The sequence below is a fragment of the Anabrus simplex genome, chromosome 5 (assembly GCF_040414725.1).
Source record: "Anabrus simplex isolate iqAnaSimp1 chromosome 5, ASM4041472v1, whole genome shotgun sequence".
Taxonomy (NCBI): domain Eukaryota; kingdom Metazoa; phylum Arthropoda; class Insecta; order Orthoptera; family Tettigoniidae; genus Anabrus; species Anabrus simplex.
Window position 1 is genome coordinate 431,725,873 of NC_090269.1, and position 21,297 is coordinate 431,747,169.

General features: G+C 39.2%; 1 protein-coding gene across 1 annotated transcript in view; it reads left to right on the top strand.

Moving 5' to 3' along the window:
- The first annotated feature begins 598 nt into the window (after positions 1 to 598).
- The window catches only part of LOC136874607 (zinc finger protein 2), an 82,528-nt gene continuing 61,829 nt past the window's right edge, over positions 599 to 21,297 (top strand). Inside the window, exons 1-3 of the mRNA XM_068227879.1 lie at positions 599 to 680; positions 4,159 to 4,287; positions 17,967 to 18,095. Of these exons, the coding sequence (XP_068083980.1) occupies positions 4,222 to 4,287; positions 17,967 to 18,095 (195 nt within the window). The 5' untranslated portion in view covers positions 599 to 680; positions 4,159 to 4,221. The remainder of the gene's footprint in view (positions 681 to 4,158; positions 4,288 to 17,966; positions 18,096 to 21,297) is intronic.

Genomic DNA, 21,297 nt, shown 5'->3' on the forward strand with positions numbered 1-21,297 from the left:
TTCCGAGCTGTGAGCAAGAGAGATGGCGTGGAATGACATTAGTAGACGAATAAGTTTGAGTGGCGTTTATAAAGGTAGGAAAGATCACAATATGAAGATAAAGTTGGAATTCAAGAGGACAAACTGGGGCAAACATTCGTTTATAGGAAGGGGAGTGAGGGATTGGTATAACTTACCAAGGGAGATGTTCAATAAATTTCCAATTTCTTTGAAATCATTTAGGAAAAGGCTAGGAAAGCAACAGATAGGGAATCTGCCACCTGGGCGACTGCCCTGAATGCAGAACAATATTGATTGATTGAGGTTTAGTGGCTGGACGGAGGCTATTTGTGCGGAGTTCAGTAATCATCAAGGAGGATACCGGGTACCGTAATGATAACTCTGGAATTGTCAGTTTCTAGATCCAGCCTGTTCTACTGGCTGATAGAAAAACATTTGTTTTTTAAGCGTTTGTTATAAGTGATACGAGGTTATAATTTGCTACTATTAAATAATATCTCTATATCTGGTTTGGTTTCGAAGTGGTAGGTATGCTGTTTAAAAAGATGCGCATTAGCCAGTCCAGTAGTACAGTTTATTCCGTAAAATGTATGGTATTACTTCTCTTAAGATTTTCGTCATTGAAGAACTGTGATTTCTTATCATTTAACGCTGTGTTCAGAAGCTGTAACATATTGTCGGTAATGAATCAAGTCTCAGTCATTTACTTTTGTCAAACTTGTAGATCTCAATTGAGAACTGTAAGGAGTTAATACTACCCTTTCTTAGTTTCAGATTTCTACATGTTTCGAGCTACCTCAATTTTTAATTTTTTTAAATGTTATTTTTACTCAAGCATTAGAAATTTATACTTATATAACTTTAGTATATAACCTTTGCGGTACAATTGCCGGCAATTCTGTCCCTCTTGTGTTGTAACAGTGTTTGTATCTCGGTTTCACTGAATCGGATGTCTGAATTTAATGGTATGGATAATTTTTCTGAAGTGCTTCGCACCTGAAAAATTAAGGATCGTGATTTTAGAAAAAAATTACAAGATGTAGCGTGTAATTGTAATTATTTTGTTGATGTGTTATTAACCTCTGTGTGCGATCTAAAAGTGACGCTGTGAATGTTAATGTGTTTTTTTTTACACTGTAGGCTGCGAAAGACGGTAGTAGGGCTCGACAGTTTGCGAGGTGTTCCGTTTAGAATATCTGTAAGATTTATCTCAATGTGTACCATTCTTGGCATATCAGTGTTATTATGGAGATTCTTATGTAGCAAATCATTACCCCAAAACAGCTATATCCAGTATTTATTCCTCATGTTTTATGTTAACACTAGCCTGCCTCTCTCTCGTAAGATTTCCTGATGTTTATCGGTGTGTTAAAGAACTACTTCAGGACCCAGCGACTTGACTGCGTGGTTAGGGGCGTGTTGCTGTGAGTTTGCATGGTTTGAATGCCACCAACGGCGACCATGAAAATCGATTTCCATGGTTTCCTATTTTCTCATTAGTCAAACGCTGGGGCAAATAACACCGATAATATATTAACAGAATAACTATTGACGGCCAGAACGAGTAAACTTGTTGCACTTAGGAAGTGTCCACTACATTGAAATATGCAAAATACATTTGATCATAGTTCGTAGCTCGTATTTCAGTTGTGAGAAATTGTAGTAATTATCGTCAGTGCAGTTTGTGTACTTTAACAGTAAAATATCCTTGACTAATGAACACTACTATTGGCCGAAATGAATTCAATGAGGCACCGCTCGCAGTATTCGATTCAGACAAGTTTCTTACCACCAGGGGAACAATAAAAACTGCTAAACATTCAAGCCAATTGTCTGACATGGAACTCCCTTCGAGGGGCAACTTGGTAAGCACCCCTCGGTGGTTTCATTCGACATGACATGCACAGACAAATAAAGAAAGTTTGGTAGCGTTGTTCGATGAAATGAGAGCTGATAGGAGCATTGTATAAATTTTGGTTTTCCATTCAACAGATTCTTCTTCTTCTTTTTCCGTTTTGAGTCTTGTGGGTTTAGGTGTGAATCAAGGACCTTCTCAGTTTTCTATCTCTTCCACTCCCTACCTACCTCCAATATTTCTTCTCCTTTCACTCATCTCTTCTCTGTGCTCTCCTTCAAGGTATCCATCCACCTATTTCTGGGCATTCCCTGTTGTCTTTCTCCCATTATTTTCTCTCTAAATACTATCTTTGGGACTCTATCTTTATCCATTCTCATCATGTGTCCATACCCTTTCAGCCTACTGGCCTCTATCTTATCTTGCTGCTTAGGAATTCAATTCTCTCCCTGTTTTCTATGTTTCTGCTTTTATCCCTTCATATCTTCCCAATTATTCCCCTAAGGGATTTCATCTTGGCTGCTTGGATTCTCCTTTCATAATGTTTTGTTGTTGTCCATGTGCTGTCACATATATCAAAGTTGGAGTGTAACACATTGGGTACAGAATTTTTTTGCATTTCTTTGGGACGTTCCAGTTCCACACTGTAAATCTCACACATTGGTAAAACTTGTTCTGTTCACTTTCCAATTTCCGACTTTATTTTCCCATCATCACCAGGCTGAGTGGATCAGACGGTTGAGGTGCTCGCCTTCTGACAGCAACTTGGCAAGTTTGATCATGGCTCAGTCTGGTGATATATGAAGGTCCAAATATACATCAGCCTCATGTAGGTATATCTACTAGCACATAAAATAATTCCTGCGGGACTAAATTCCGGCACCTTGGCATTTCTAAAATTCGTAAAAATTAAGTTAGTGGGATGTAAAGCAAATTACATTATTATTTATTTCTCATCTTCTATAAGTATACTCCACAAACACTTGAATATTTCCACAACTTCAAATGGTCTTCCACTTACTTCAATATTCTCCCTCGCTTCTCTATTTCCTCTCATCACCATTACTGTCATACACTTCTCCACACTTGTTTTATTCCATATTTCTCTATACCCTGATTCAATACAGGGTATAGAATCCATTTCATCTTCTCCTTATATTACAGTGTCATCTGCAATGAGTGAGGCCTCCCTTTTTTTGTTGTTGTATACTCTTGTGGATATCATCCGTGACTGTAATGAAGAAGAGAGGGGATAATACACATCCTTGTTGAAGTTCTGTTTTTACATTGAGCCAGTTTGTTTATCCTATTGTAGTTTTCATACTACATTCATACTTTTCTTATATGACTTTGATAATTTGTTCTGCTCTGCCTGCCTTCATTTTTTATCAGTGCATCCATGAGCAGTTGCTGTTGTACACTGTCATATGCCTTCTCAATATCTATAAATTTCATCATTAAATCCTGCCTGAACCCAAGTCTTTTCTCCATTATGTTCCTTAGATTCAGCAGATTGAAAAACATTGATTGTGGAGTATGGCACTGTGTGGGAGTGAAACATGGATAATAACTGGTGCTCAGAGAAAGTGTTGAAGCCTTTGAAATGTGGTGTTATCGGAAGTTGTTGAAGATCAGATTGATAAAACAAGTCTCAAATAAAGAGATAGAGAATCAGCTTGATGAGAGGAGAACAGTTTGTGAGAATTTGATCCTAAGAAGGAAAAGTTTGGTACAACAATTCTCAAGGCACTGGGAATTGTTCAGTTAGTTTTGGAGGGAAGCTCAGACGATAAGAATGGTAGAAATTTACTCTGGTGATTAGAGTGAGAAACAAATAGCATAGTCACTGAATTTTCAAGACATTTTGTGTAACCCAATCGCACTCAGATGGATAGATGTTGAATTTTTAAATTGAAAAGTCATCTTGCTCTGGGTTCATTTCTGTGTAAAACTGTATGTCATATAGCTATGATTGCAATATCAGCTGTCATGTAAAACTGGGGGTCATTGGCTGTGATCACAATATCGTCAGTCATGTTAAATTAGATATCCTATATATGTGATCACTGTATTCACAGTTATGTAAAGGTCCTTGGCTGTGATCGTAGTATCATTCATAGAGAACCTGTGGGTCTATAGGTATGATCACAATATCAACAGTTATGTAAAATTTTATGTGTTTTTGCTATGATCTTATATTGAAAATCATGAAAAATGATGAGCTTGTTGCTTAGTCTGTTGACAAATAATCCAGATAATAATGACAGCAAAATGATAATATATTTTCCTGGCCATTTTTTCAGTGTAAGTTCATTCGAAGTAATCAACAATCCAAGTACCTTCAGACGATTCTCTTGCAGTGTGAAATGGACCTGGAAACGAAGATCAAAGAGGAACCAGCGTGGCATGAAGAAACATTAAATGCTTCTCCTGTAAGTCTCATTCCAGATAACTTTATAGGGATCAGAATTTAACCCTTAGTAGCTGAATAAGTTTGGTAGGGGCAAAATTTACTATGTGCTTACCCAATATTAACACCAGCATTCACCACTTGCAGCATGGGCATTTAAGCGTGGTATGTCTGTGTTATGTTTGTTTATCTGGAAATATGTGACAGTGTGCTACACAAGGCTGCCAACTCTTAGGAACTACAAACAGCATTATTGATGTACATATTTGGGTCTGGCTAGTGACAAGATCATTGTTCATGGGGCAAGCAAAAGGGTTCTGGTGGCATAAGTCCCCAGATTAGGGCCACAAAGTGGCCAGTTGGCCTGTAGAATTTACTAGGGAGACAGCAATGCATTCTATGCCTCCGTGGCTCAGGGGGCTGGGCGTCAGCCTCGCACCGCTGTGTTCTGTGGTTCAAATTCCGGTCACTCCATGTGAGATTTGTGATAGTCAAAGCAAAGGCGGGACAGGTTTAGCTCTGGGTACTCCGGTTTTTCCTATCATCTTTCATTCCAGCAACACACTCAAATATCATTTCATTTCACTCGTCAGTCATTAATCATTGCCCCAGAAGAATGTGATAAGCTTCGGCAGGAGGCACAATTCCTATCCTCGCCACAAGGTGGGGTCTTCATTCATTCCATCCCTGAGCTCGTCACTGACTGGAGAACAGAATGTAGGTTTTCATTTCACAGCAGTGGTAGAAAGCTGATTTAAAGTTTTGTGCTTGATAGTACTTGTGATCTATGTGTTAGATCCAGATAGTGATGAAGTCATGATAGTCTTCGTCTTATGATCGAGGGTTCAGTGGCCTTCATGTCCTAAGTACCCATTGGTTGACTCTATTGTTTAATCATTACCTTGTTTGGTATATAATAATAATTTCGTGTGGCTATTTCGAGCTGAGTGCAGCCCTTGTAAGGCAGACCCTCCGATGAGGGTGGGCGGCATCCGCCATGTATAGGTAACTGCGTGTTATTGTGGTGGAGGATAGTGTTATGTGTGGTGTGTGAGTTGCAGGGATGTTGGGGACAGCACATACACCCAGCCCCCGATCCGCTGGAATTAACGAATGAAGGTTAAAATCCCCGACTTGGCCGGGAATTGAACATGAGACCCTCTGAACCGAAGGCCAGTATGCTGACCATTCAGCGAACGAGTTGGGTGCCTTTGTTGATTATTGAGATGGATTTCAGAAGGTTGTATGGTTATATTTGTATTCTTCATGGTTTGCTCAAGTTGTCTTTGTGGGATTGACATCATTTCATTTCATGTCAGCCAGTTACAATGCTACTAGCTACTGAACTGATGGACAGTGGTGGGTGCTAGATTTAATTATGTTATGGCCGGTAGGTCCCTGGCCTTTATAGTGAACATTTTTTCCTCCAAAAGAAATTCCACGTAAGATTTGCATCATTTAAACTTCATACTAATGTTGGGTGAGCACATACTGAAATACTGTAGCAGTATGAGATGTCTAAAGCAAACACTATATTGGAGGCGGATATGCAGTCAAAAGATGTTGGAGAAGAAGTGAGATATTTTAATCATCATTCCTTGCTCTGTCTGTTGCTATTCTAAACACATTCCATTGTGATCTTCTGAGTGTGTGGCTTTCAGTTCAGTGCCCCTTCATCTGATAGCACAGAGGTTAAAGTGATGACATGCTAATTTCATGTAGGCAAGTGTGCTTTAGGTTCAGTCTAGAGGTATTTGAAGAAGCAGAATTATCCCAGCACATGTACGTAGTTATACTGAATTCCTGTATATCATTCTGCTACCTCTTGTACAAATATCAAAATTATGTTAGAAAAATGTGTGCCAATATTGGAAACAAGTTTTTTCTTCATAAAAGTGCAGATTTATTCTAAATGATACATTGAATTTCAAAAGACCTATACCTTTGGAAGACTTTCATATAATAAATGAAAGCTCTCCAAATGTTCATTGCATCTTCCTTTCATCTCTTGGCTCACACCTATTAAGGATAATGTATTTTTTGGCCTGTCTCTGTTGGTGACCATCAGAGCAGCAGTGATGCAATCCTTGCAGTCAGTCATTGTTACTGGAAATTATGGGCAGTTGCGAACTTCGAATATTGATTTTGTCCATTTTCCCTGTCAGTTTATCGTCTTCTCTGCCCGGCGTCTTGATCAGTCAATCAATGACACTCGTCTGCACTTACGGCAATTACCCAGTTTGCAGGTTTCCTACATGTTTATTACCGAGAATTTTCGTATACAATTTCAGATAATTTGGAAATGACTTAACATTTAGCTTGCAAGATTACTCCAATCCCTAAGTCCTCTTTCTATAAACAAATATTTGATGCAGTTTGTCCTCTTGAATTCCAAATTCAGCTTCATGTTGTGATCTTTCTTACATTTAAACACTACTGAAAGTTATTCGTATACGAATGTCATTCGACACAATCTGTCCACTGACTGCTTGGAACATACTAACAAATAAATCAAATCTTTATTTGAGCTCATGAAGCTGTGTGGAAAGTGTGCATTTAAAATGTCAAATAACTTCAGCACAATTTAGATTTGCACCTTCACGAACTGTATCTATTTCTGGGGTGAACTGCTACTTTTTCCCACAGACATGTTTTGTCTTTAATATCGGATCAAATTTTTTAATACTCTGTTTAGTTATTGATGGTTATGAATTACATGTTTTTGGTCCGTATTGAACTGAGAATAATATATAAGTAATAATAATAATAACGTAAACGTTTCCACCTTTTCAATACTACAATATATTCACAAAATTACAAAATTATACGGTACTAGTTTCGACCCATCTAGGGGTCATCATCAGCCGTATTGGAGCAAAGATCATTTGTGGCGAAATCCTAAGACAATGTTATTTTAAAGAATAACAAGTGAAATGAGATGTTATGGTAATAGTTAATAATACAAGGAATATACATACTAAGAGGTTTTTAACAAAGAATAAAGTATAAATGGGGTGTTGTAAAAATTATAATCATGGAAATCAGTAAGTTCTTGTATTGAAATGAAATATGGCTTAGGAAGAGGGCTTAAGGTGGGGCTGAAGGGTGCGGGAGAAAGTGTAATTGTCTTGGAAAAGTACCTTTGATTAAATTTAGGATTGAGTTTAGGTTGGCTGCATTATTGTTTCTGAGGAAAGTGATAAATAGAAACCCAACATACTCTTCGATCTATTTATCACTTTCCTCAGAAACAATAATGCAGCCAACCTAAACTCAATCCTAAATTTAATCAAAGGTACTTTTCCAAGACAATTACACTTTCTCCCGCACCCTTCAGCCCCACCTTAAGCCCTCTTCCTAAGCCATATTTCATTTCAACACAAGAACTTACTGATTTCCATGATTATAATTTTTACAACACCCCATTTATACTTTATTCTTTGTTAAAAACCTCTTAGTATGTATATTCCTTGTATTATTAACTATTACCATAACATCTCATTTCACTTGTTATTCTTTAAAATAACATTGTCTTAGGATTTCGCCACAAATGATCTTTGCTCCAATACGGCTGATGATGACCCCTAGATGGGTCGAAACTAGTACCGTATAAATTTGTAATTTTGTGAATATATTGTAGTATTGAAAAGGTGGAAACGTTTACGTTATTATTATTATTATTATTATTATTACTTATATATTATCTGTTTAGTTAGTTCTCTTAAGTGAAAAAACTGAGCAAGTTCGTCATGCTGTTGGGATCACATTGCCATGAGTTTGCATTGAGGAGATAGTGGGTTTGAATCCCACAGTCAGAAGCCCTGAAGATGTCTTCCCATGGTTTCCCGTTTTCACACTAGGCAAATGATATCTGATGGTTTTACATATATATAAATGTCGTAAATGAGCAGTGCTGTATGTATGGTGTGTCCAAATATTACAAGTGCTCCTGACATCTCCAGATGTTACAGCTGTGACCCCTAATACTTACTGTTAGTGAGAGTGTTAGGGTTGGATTGGATTAGTTTGTAATTTTTACTGTCAGTATCAATGTTATTTTACCAGTTATTAGATATAGGGGTTGCACCTCTAAGAAGAGGATTGTGTTACATTGTACTTTTGTTAAAACTGTAATCTTCATCACTACTACCCAACCACCTTTAGCACCACAACTTAAAAGAATTTCTCGTATCTGAATTAGAGCGGGAGAAGTTAAATCACAAATCTTCAGCCAATATTTTGAGACTGGATAGTCCAGTGTGATAAACAGAACTTCAACGCAGGTGTAATTTCTCTGGGTCACCCTCATGTCTGAAATCTGCTAGAGGAAATATGTGTTAAGGAAAGGGCAGGTTCACCTATAGTGTACTAGAGATAATCGTCATCATCATCATTTGCCTTTATCCAGCTGTAGCCGGGTAGGGGCAAATATGGTTCCTCTCCATTTTCTTTGGTCTTTCCACCACTCCTCCTCCAACACTGTCCCAGTCTAGATTTCTTCCTATAATACTGTGCTTAATTGTGTCCTTCCATCTCAATCGTGTTTGTCCACAGCCTCTCCTTCCTTGCATTTGCATTTCCATCACCTTTTTTGGCATTCCTTCATCACTCATTCACTTTATATGACCAAACCATCTTCTCTATTCTAACATTCATTTTTTCCACTCCAATTTCTTCCCGAATTTTCTCATTCAGTAGTGTAGCATCCTGCTTAATGAATTTATCAAGCTCAGAACATTTTAAGCAAGCCTTGGATGTATGGGAGTAACGGAGTCCCACTCCCATGTGACAGGCAAGTTACTCCTTGGAAAAAACTTGGCAAACGAAATGGAATTTGATGGCGAGCTATCAATATTAATGGGGCTTATGGAGAAAAGAGAGTAGAACTGGCTGAGTCAGCAAAGAGGATGCATTTGGATGTGCTAGGAGTAAGTGATATTCGGGTAAGGGGAGAAAACGAGGAAGAGATAGGAGATTATAAAGTGTACTTGACGGGGGTTAGAAAGGGTAGGGCAGAGTCTGGGGTAGGGCTCTTTACCAGGAATACCATTGGACGCAACATAGTTTCTGTTAGGCACGTAAATGAGCAAATGATGTGGGTAGATTTGTTAGTTGGAGAAATTAGGACTAGAATTGTGTCCGTGTATTCACCATGTGAGGGTGCAGATGAGGATGAAGTTGACAAGTTTTTATGAGGCATTAAGTGACATCGTGGTCAGGCTCAACAGCAAGGATAGAATAGTCTAATGGGCGATTTCAATGCGAGAGTTGGGAATAGAACTGAAGGATATGAAAGGGTGATTGGTAAATGTGGGGAAGATATGGAAGCTAATGGGAATGGGAAGTGTTTGCTGGACTTCTCTGCTAGTATGGGTTTAGCTGTTACGAATACATTCTTCAAGGATAAGGCTATTCACCGCTACACATGGGAGGCTAGGGGTACCAGATCCTTACTAGACTATATCTTAACAGACTTCGAATTCAGGAAATCTGTTAGTAATGTACGAGTTTTCCACAGATTTTTCGATGATACAGACCACTATCTGATTTGTAGTGAACTATGTATCTCTAGGGCTAGGGTAGAGAAAGTGAAATCTGTCTGCAAACGAATAAGGGTAGAAAATCTCCAGGATGAGGAAATTAGACAGAAGTACATGGATATGATTAGTGAGAAGTTTCAAACAGTAGACAGTAAGCAGGTTCAGGATATAGAAAGTGAATGGGTGGCATACAGTGATGCTGTAGTACAAACAGCAAGGAATGCCTAGGAGCATCTGTGTGTAAAGATGGGAAAAGGCAAACATCTTGGTGGAATGATGAAGTGAGAGCAGCTTGTAAACATAAAAAGAAGGCTTATCAGAAATTGTTCCAAAGGGCCGAGGCAGACAGGGATTTGTACATAGATGAAAGAAACAGAGCGAAACAAATAGTTGTTGAATCCAAAAAGAAGTCATGGGAAGATTTTGATAATAACTTGGAAAGGCTAGGTCAAGCAGCAGGAAATCCTTTCTGGACAGTAATAAAGAATCTTAGGAAGGGAGGGAAAAAGGAAATGAACAGTGTTTTGAGTAATTCAGGTGCACTCTTAATAGATCACTGGAGAGGTGGATGGAATATTTTGAACATCATCTCAATGTAAAAGGAAATCATCCTGGTGCTGTTTTGAACAGCCAAGCTCATGGGGAGGAGGAAAATGATGTTGGTGAAATTATGCTTGTGGAAGTGGAAAGGACAGTAAATAAACTCCATTGTCATAAAGCAGCAGGAATAGATGAAATTAGACCTGAAATGGTGAAGTATAATGGGAAGGCAGGGATGAAATGGCTTCATAGAGTAGTAAAATTAGCATGGAGTGTTGGTAAGGTACCTTCAGATTGGACAAAAGCAGTAATTGCACCTATCTATAAGCAAGGGAACAGGAAGGATTGCAACAAATATCGAGGTATCTCGTTGATTAGTATACCAGGCAAAGTATTCACTGGCATCTTGGAAGGGAGGGTGCGATCAGTCATTCAGAGGAAGTTGGATGAAACCCAGTGTGGTTTCAGACCACAGAGAGGCTGTCAGGATCAGATTTTCAGTATGCACCAGGTAAATGAAGAATGCTACGAGAGGAATAGGCAGTTGTGTTTATGTTTCGTAGATCTAGAGAAAGCATATGACAGGGTACCGAGGGAAAAGATGTTCGCCATACTGGGGGACTATGGAATTAAAGGCAGATTATTAAAAGCAATCAAAGGCATTTATGATGACAATTGGGCTTCAGTGAGAATTGATGGCAGAATGAGTTCTTCGTTCAGGGTACTTACACGGGTTAGACAAGGCTGCAATCTTTCACCTTTGCTGTTCGTAGTTTACATGGATCATCTGCTGAAAGGTATAGAATGGCAGGGAGGGATTCAGTTAGGTGGAAATCTAATAAGCAGTCTGGCTATGCTGACGACATGGTCTTAGTGGCAGAGTGTGTCGAAAGCCTGCAGTGTAATATCCTGGAACTTGAGAATAGGTGCAATGAGTATGGTATGAAAATTAGCCTCTCGATGACTAAATTGATGTCAGTAGGTAAGAGAATGAACAGAATTGAATGTCGGATTGGTGATACAAAGCTAGAACAGGTCAATAATTTCAAATATTTAGGTTGTGTGTTCTCCCAGGATGGTAATATAGTAAGTGAGATTGAATCAAGGTGCTGTAAGGCTAATGCAGTGAGCTCGCAGTTGCGATCAACAGTATTCTGTAAGAAGGAGGTCAGCTCCCAGACAAAACTATCTTTACATTGGTCTGTTTTCAGACCAACTTTTGTTTACAGGAGTGAAAGCTGGGTGGACTCAGGATGTCTTATTCATAAGTTAGAAGTAACCGACATGAAAGTGGCAAGAATGATTGCTGGTACAAACAGGTGGGAACAATGATAGGAAGGTACTCAGAATGAGCAGATAATGGCTAATTTAAGAATGAACTCAGTGGATGAGGCTGTATGGATAAACCGGCTTTGGTGGTGGGATCATGTGAGGAGAATAATGGAATCTGCTATGGAGGGTAAGAGGAGTAGAGGTAGACCAAGACTTGGTTTCTAATGATTTAAAGATAAGAGGTATAGAACTAAATGAGGGTTCAACACTAGTAGCAAATCGAGGATTCTGGCGACATTTAGTAAATTCACAGAAGCTTGCAGACTGAATTCTGAAAGGCATAACAGGCTATAATGATAATGTATGTATGCATGTATGTTATTTTTTCTCTTCTACTCTTCTGTATCATACTCCTTAAGAACTTCACTTCGGCCTTCTATATTCGACTCTCATCCTTCTTTGTCATTGTCCAAGTTTCTGCTCCGTAAGTTATTATGGGTGCATAATACATCTTGTACATAGTTTCCTTTGCTTCCATTGGCAGATCTTTGTCCCATAACATGATGCATACACTATGATAGAAACAATTTCCTGCTTGTATCCTCTTGCTAATCTCAGCATCCGGTCTAGCATTCTCCATTAATTCACTCCTCTGGTATTTAAATGTTCCCACTACTTCCAGGGGCTTGTCTGCAAATCTAATTTGACCTTTCCCTTCTTTCTCCCCTCTGGTCATAACAAGAGTTTTACTCTTTTCTACACTTATTTTCAATCCACATTCTTCTATTTTCCCATTCACCACATCCAACTGTTCTTGCACCTTCCTGTTGTCTTCTCCCTGAATCACAATATCATCTGCAAATAACAACATGTTCATTTCTCTTCCTCCACATTCTGCTTTTGCTGTTCTCATGATGTCATCCATTATTATTGTAAACAGGATTGGTGATAGTTCACTTCTCTGCCTCAGCCCACTAGTTATTTTGAAACAACTTGTCCTGCCAACTTGTGTTTGCACGCAACAACAACATTCCTTGTACATTGCCATGATCATTTTTATTAATCCCTGTCCAATTCTTTTGCACCAGACTGTCCCAAACTTTAGTCCTAGGGACACTGTCATATGCCTTTTGAATGTCAATGAATGTCATCACCATATCAATCCCGTACTCCCATTGCTTTTCCTTTGGTTGTCTCATAATGAAAATGGGCTCTATTGTTGACCTTCCACTTCTGAAACCAAGCTGATTTTCCTGTATCTGATTCTCAACCCTCACCCTTATCCTACTTTCCAGTATCCCCTCCATTATCGTAGTAACATGGGATATTATAGTAATTCCTTTGTAGTTCTTCAAAATTCTTATCGCCTTTCTTGAAAATTGGGATGACTATTCCTTTTTGCTAATCATCAGGGACCTCCTTATTCTCCCAGACAGTCCTGAGAACTCGATATGTCCACTGCAGGCCTTCAGCTCCAGCCGCATTTATCATCTCCACTGAAATTTCATCTATTCCAGCAGTTTTTCCATTCTTCATCATTCTTACTGCCATTTCAATTTCATTCATTGTAATTTCTTTATCCATTTCATCAACTAATTGCCTTTCCTAATCGTCCATTGAATGATTGTCATCAGTTCTTACGTTCAGCAACTTCTGAAAATACTCTCTCCATCTATTCCATCTGTTTGTTAATATTATGCTGTCTTCATGCTTCACAAATCTGGTGTTTGCTTGATCTCTCTTTTTGTTTCTTAAGATGCCATACTGAACCATTCCCATCCATCAATATCACAATGCCGGACTCAGTTGGTTAGAGCTTCGTGGTTTCGTTCGGTCTATGGGCGAAAATTAAATGTAACTTCTATAAAAAAATCACCAATGGTGTATATGAGTGGGAAACAGTTGCATTTGTTGTGAATAAGAGACATATAAAGGGGTAAAATGGATTTATTCACTAGAGCACATAATTAATATTCATTCTAACGAAATTCCACAAAATACAATAAAACATGACGCAAACTGTCATAATAAAAGCATAATAACTGAAATATGTCGGTCCAAATACCAACCAAATAATTTATAAAAGTACAAAATATTAAATCTTGGCCTGATTTACATCTTTAATTATCGACAATGCCGCCAAGTGAATATGCCGATTTCTCCGAGGGGAATTTCGATTGCGACCGTCCACAAGCTATGCTTCGACAAGAGAAAGTCACGCCGGTTTCATTCCATAATACACCTATTTACATATACAAAATTATTAATCCTGATAAGGGAAAATCCAGGGATCCTAACTTATATACTACACAGATCTGATCTGTCACAAACAACCAGCCTGAAGCTGCATACCACCAGAAAAAATTAGCTCCGGGCTAAATTTAAGAGACAAAGATTAATTTGTCAAGACACAACACACTGACAACAAATACAACAAGGCACTCCGATACAAGGTACATAAGTATACAAACACAACTCCTGTAAAATAACAGCATAATTACAATATAAAGAAAATATATACATGCAGACAGAGCACTTCCTCATCACCAGGTCATTAGTGGCACGCCCCTGTCCGCCAGGGCGATCAGGACATTCCCCTTGGACTAGTGGAAAGTTTCACTTTTCATGGGACCGGAACACAGCTGGAACGTGATTCATACTGCCTCGCAAAGGACTCCAGGCAAATGGGGTGCAGCTTACACTTGGCGGGGTGCAGGTAATTGCTTCCTTCACGGCTATCCCAGCCGGACTAGCTCGCACAACAAAAGAAGGTTTGTTTCTAAATGCTGCTACCTCATTATGTAAACTAATTATCTCTCCCGTTTATAAAATCTTCTATGACAACGGAGACATCACTTCTTCACCTTTCAATACATAAACCGCAAAAGTCGCTCTCAAGGAAGATGTCACACATGGCCTTCCGTCTTGGCGGCTCGGGAGTTCGATTCTCGACTCTGTCTCTTTACTCTGTGGGCATATCCAAGCCCATCCTTGTTTAAAGCAGCTTGCCCTGCTATCATCCCTTCCTTACCATGTTCACAGGCATTCAAATCCATATCTGACTTCCGCGTCATATATCAGGCGATCTCAGCCTCTCAACCCTCGCAATAATCTCCACCCCGATCTACTGTCGTCTCTGCTCATTAGAAGAACCTAACTACCCAACGGCGACCTCGTGGCGTTCCTGTGGCAGCAAATATATATCCGAAATCGCGCACAGATAAAATATAAGAGGCCTACACTGGTCTTTACTGATAATTATTCCACAAAGAGAAGGTGACCTGGCCTCGTTAATGATGAAACTATCCACCTTCTTAACACTTAACACATACTCCTTGGAATGCTCTGAAAGGATTAAAAAATGCATGCACACACACTCCTAACTTTACCTATTTACAACACTTTTTCCCATAACTAAACTAACTATGAATCACTGCAACAAATAAGGGCACTAGCATGCATGCTGCCCTGGATCTCCCCTGCTTAACTGACAATGTAATTACTTAGCTATATCAAACTGACATTTAGGCCTACCGTTAATATTACCCTAAAAACTGGATGAAACTGAACTGACCTCAAATGTTACCCACATGCTTAAAAATCTGACATATCCACTTAGCTTTGTTGTCTTGAGCAATCACACCATCTGCACAACTACAGCGACAGGAGATTACTCGGCCATCATATCACCTTTGATGGCGTTACAACATAGATGAATAACACATGTAGCTTCCATGATTGTCCTTGCAGATAACACTCCTACAATGAATGGAAAACAGGTTAACACTACACTTGCTCAATTGCATACGCGCACACTATTTATGAAGATATTGCTTAGCACACATAATTGGATAAAGATTAATTCTTTGATCAGAATCGAAGTATCATGGAATGCGCCCCGGATCCGTCCGTATGCAAGAGCAATTACGATACGATCGAACACGTTTTCTCCGCGATCGCGAAACCGACCCGAAATGTTGGCATGTAATACAGCTAATTAGTTCACGACAATCTTCCCGGTATGCACAGCTATCGTCCATTTTATTTACCGTGTTCACACATACGTGGTACCTACCGCACTTGATGTAAGAGCGAAGCGTCACACGCGTAGCGGTAAATACACATATACGGACTTATAACTCCTGTATTTATTAAATGTAAATTACACCAGGGCGATACGTTTTACTGTAGTCTGGGCACGCTTCTATGTGTATAATATTACTATAGCAATCATGAAGAAATAACGTCACTGTAGCACTTTGATATCGGACAAAGAAAATGGCGATCTCGACTGGCGTGGAGACTACCTTCTGTACCACGGACACCTCACGAAAGACAGACCGCTTCCCCAAGCCACTGTTGGTTTTATGGACCCACCCGTGTCGTTCCGAAAAGAGGGGGTGGCCCTGTTGGCTATGGCGCGAGGTTTCAACTGCTATCTCAGGACAAAGCCCACAACCGTTAGAACCTAGCCACACAAATATATAGGTAGAAGTTAGCCGATAAATGAACAGATAAAGAAGTCTAAATTCAATTACTACTCATCAGACGTATCGAAACCGTGGAGCACGGGTTATTTATCAGATTTCACCCTTATTTCTAATAGGTCGGCACTGTGATGATCGAAGTTAGCAACCCCGCGCAATTCTCTATGACTCGCTTTCACAGCTCGCGATTGGCTCCTTTCAAACTCGCCGCACGTTTATGTGACTCCGCGGCACTCCCACAGCCTCGTTCAAACTTTCAAACCACAGGCCGATTCAAACCTGGCTACCGGCCGCTCTTCCAGGGCGCGGCCCAGCACAAAGCCGTTCGCTTGCCACCTCGCAAACAAAGTCTTTCAAATTTAACGCCTCCACAGTGTTGCGCAATATGCAAATAAAAGTCCATGGGGCAATATGATATGTTTCAATACAGTAATTTCTTGTTGCTCTGCACATCATCTCTCAATTTCTGTGTGAATAAGGCCCAGCTCTTCCTCTTTTCTTCCTACACTACTTTCTCGGTCAAATTCTTTGCCTCCACATATTTTCTTCTACTTTCTTCAGTCTTAGATGATTTCCATGCATTTTCTTTTCCTTCATTTTAATCTTTACCCTATCATTCCACCAGTGTGTCTCTTTGTCCTTCTCATTTCCTGATGTTCTACCACATATCTTTCCCGCACATCTATCGGTGCTTCCTTAAATCTTTTCCATTCATCTTCAACACTCCCCACCTCCGTCCTGGGTACCAAGGGTATTATTTCCCTTTGAAATTCTTCTTGTATGCTTTTCTCCTTCAACTTCCATACTTTAATTCTTTTCTCTCTTCTTAGTGGGGTTTTTTCTATCTCTTCCACTTTCAATTTCCCCATCACAATTCTATGATCTCCACCAAAGGCTTCTTCAGGCATAGCTGTAAGATCTAAAAGGTTCTTCCAGTGTTCTTTATGATTACATAATCAATCATGGTCTTTGTTCATCTGTCTCCCCAATCATACCTTGTAATCTTCTGACTGTTCTTCTTCCTAAACCAGGTTTCTCCAAAAATCATTAGGTTCCTCGTGCAACAATCCACCAACATCTCGCCTTCTGTGTTTACCTTTCCATATCCAAAGGGCCCTACAACATCTTCCTTCCCTGGTCTTTCCATTCTAACTTGTGCATTTAGATCCCCCATCAATATGGCACTCTATGGGAGTGAAACATGGATAATAACTGGTGCTCAGAGAACGAGTTGAAGCTTTTGAAATGTGGTGTTATTGGAAGTTGTTGAAGATCAGATGGATAGAACATGTCTCAAATAAAGAGATAGAGAATCAGCTTGATGAGAGGAGAACAGTTTGTGAGAATTTGATCCTAAGAAGGGAAAGTTTGATACCACAATTCTCAAGGCACTGGGAAATGTTCAGTTAATTTTGAAGGGAAGCTCAGACGATAAGAATGGTAGAATGATACTCGGGTGATCAGAGTGAGAAACAAATAGCATAGTCAATGAATTTTCAAGACATTTTGTGTAGCCCAATCGCACTCAGATGGAGAGAACATGAATTTTAAAATTGAAAAGTCAACTTGCTCTGGGTTCATTTCTATGTAAAACTGTATGTCTTATAGCTGTGTTTGTGATATCACCTTTCATGTACATTTGGAGGTCCTTGGCTGTGATCGTAGTATCATTCATATTGTACCTGTGGGTCTGTAGGTATGATCACAATATCAACACTTACGTATAATTTTATGTGTTTTTGCTATGATCATAATGTTGAAAATCATGAAAAATGACTAGCTTTTTGCTTAGTCTGTTGACAAATAATATAGATAATAATGACATCAAAACGATAATATATTTTCCTGGCCATTTTTTTCAGTGTAAGGTCATTGGAAGTAATCAACAATCCAAGTACCTTCAGACGATTAACTTGCAGTGTGAAGTGGACTTGGAAACGAAGATCAAAGAGGAACCAGCCTGGCATGAAGAAACATTAAATGCTTCACTTGTAAGTCTCATTCCAGATAACTTTATAGGGATCAGAATTTAACCCTTAGTAGCTGAATAAGTTTGGCATGGGCAAAATTTACTATGTGCTTACCCATTATTAACACCAGCATTCACCACTTGCAGCATGGGCATTTAGGCGTGGTATGCCTGTGTTATGTTTGTATATCTGGAAATACGTGACAGTGTGCTACACTAGGCTGCCAACTCTTAGGAACTACAAACAACATTATTGATGTACATATTTGGGTCTGGCTAGTGACTAGATCATTGTTCATGGGGTAAGCAAAAGTGTTCTGGTGGCATAAATCCCCAGATTAGGGCCACAAAGTGGCCAGTTGGCCTGTAGCATTTACTAGGCAGACTGCAATGCATTCTATGCCTCCATGGCTTAAGGGGCTGGGCGTCAGCCTCTCACCGCTGTGTTCCGTGGTTCAAATTCCGATCACTCCATGTGAGATTTGTGATGGACAAAGCAAAGGCGGGACAGCTTTAGCTCCAGGTACTCCGGTTTTCCCTATCATCTTTCATTCCAGCAACATACTCGAATATCATTTCATTTCACCCGTCAGTCATTAATCATTGCCCCAGAAGAGTGTGATAAGCTTCGGCAGGAGGCACAATTCCTATCCTCGCCACAAGGTGGGGGCTTCATTCATTCCATCCCTGAGCCCGTCACTGACTGGAGAACAGAATGTAGATTTTCATTTCACAGCAGTGGTAAAAAGCTGAATTAATGTTTTGATAGTACTTGTGATCTATTTGTTAGATCCAGATGGTCATGAAGTCATGATAATCTGTGTCTTAAGATCAAGGGTTCAGTGGCTTTCATGTCCTAAGTACCCATGGTTAACTGTCTATTGTTTAATCATTACCTTTGTGGGTTATTGAGATGGATTTCAGAGGGTTGTGCGGTTATGTTTATATTCTTCATGTTTTGCTAAAGTTGTCTTTGTGGGATTGACATCATTTCATTTCATGTCAGCCAGTTACAATGCTACTAGCTGCTGAACTGATGGACAAATGTGGGTGCTAGATTTAATTATGTTATGGCCAGTAGGTACCTGGCCATTATAGTGAACATATTTTTCCTCCAAAAGAAATTCCACGTAAGATTTGCATCATCTAAACTTCATACTAATGTTGGGTGAGCACATATTGAAATACTGTTGCAGTATGAGATCTCTAAAGCAAACACTATATTGAAGGCAGATATGCAGTCAAAGATGTTGGAGAAGAAGTGAGATATTTTAATCATCATTCCTTGCTCTGTCTGTTGCTATTCTAAACACATTCCATTGTGATCTTCTGAGTGTGTGGCTTTCAGTTCAGTGCCCCTTCATCTGATAGCACAGAGGGTAAAGTGATGACATGCTAATTTCTTGTAGGCAAGTGTGCTTTAGGTTCAATCTAGAGGTATTTGAAGAAGCAGAATTATCCCAGCACATGTACGTAGTTATACTGAATTTCTGTACATCATTCTGCTACCTCTTGTACAAGTATCAAAATTATGTTAGAAAAATGTGTGCCAATATTGGAAACAAGTTTTTTCTTCATAAATGTGCAGATTTATTCTAAATGATACATTGCACTTCAAAAGACCTATAGTTTTGGAAGACTTTCATATAATAAGAAATTAAAGCTCTCCAAATGTTCATTGCATCTTCCTTTCATCTCTTGGCACGTATCTATTTAGGGTAATACATTTTGAGATCTGTCTCTGTTGGTGACCATCAGAGCAGCAGTGATGCAATCCTTGCAGTCATTAATTGTTACTGGAAATTATGGGTAGTTGCCAACTTCGAATATTGATTTTGTCCATTTTCCCTGTCAGTTTATCCTCTTCTCTGCCCGGCGTCTGGATCAGTCAATCAATGACACTCGTCTGCACTTACGGCAATTACCCAGGTTGCAGGTTTCCTACATGTTCATTACCGAGAATTTTCTTATACAATTTCAGATAATTTGGAAATGACTGAACATTTAGCTTGCAAAATTACTCCAATCCCTAAGTCCTCTTTCTATAAACAAATATTTGATGCAGTTTGTCCTCTTGAATTCCAAATTCAGCTTCATGTTGTGATCTTTCTTACATTTAAACACTACTGAAAGTTATTCGTGTACGAATGTCATTCGACACAATCTGTCCACTGACTGCTTGGAACATGCTAACAAATAAATCAAATCTTTATTTGAGCTCATGAAGCTGTGTGGAAAGTGTGCATTTAAAATGTCAAATAACTTCAGCACAATTTAGATTTGCTCCTTAACGAACTGTATCTATTTCTAGGGTGAACTGCTACTTTTCCCCACAGACATGTTTTGTCTTTAATATCTGATAAAAATTTTTAATACTCTGTTTAGTTAGTTCTCTTAAGTGAAAAAACTGAGAAAGTTGGCCATGCATTTGGCTCAGTTTGCCATGAGCTTGCCATGAGCTTGCATTCTGGAGATAGTGGGTTTAAATTGCACAGTCAGGAGCCCTGATGGTGTCTTCCCATGGTTTACCGTTTTCACACTAGGCAAATGATATCTGATGTTTTACATATATATAAATGTAGTAAATGAGCAGTGCTCATTGCATGGTGTTTCCAAACATTACTAGTGCTCCTGACATCTCCAGATGTTACAGCTGTGACCCCTAATACTTACTGTTAGTGAGAGTGTTAAGGTTGGATTGGATTATTTTGTAATTTTTACTGTCAATATCAATGTTATTTTACCAGTTGTTAGGTATAGGGGCTGCACCTCTAGGAAGAGGATTGTGGCACGTTGTACTTTTGTTAAAACAGTAATCTTTATCACTACTACCCAACCACCTTTAGCACCACAACTTAAAAAGAATTTTTCTTATCCAAATTAATGCAGGAGTAGTTAAATCACAAATCTTCAGCCAATATTTTTGAGACTGGATAGTCCAGTGTGCTAAACAGAACTTCAACACAGGTGTGATTTCTCTGGGTCACTCTCACGTCTGAAATCTGCTAGAGGAAATGTGTGTTATGGAAAGGGCAGGCTCACCTATAGCGTACTAGAGATAATCGTCATCTTCATCATCATCATCATCATCATCATTTGCCTTTATCCAGCTGTAGCTGGGTAGGGGCAAATATGGTTCCTCTCCATTTTCTTTGGTCTTTCCACCACTTCTCCTCCAACACTGTGTCCCAGTCCAGGTTTCTTCCTGTAATACTACGTTTAAT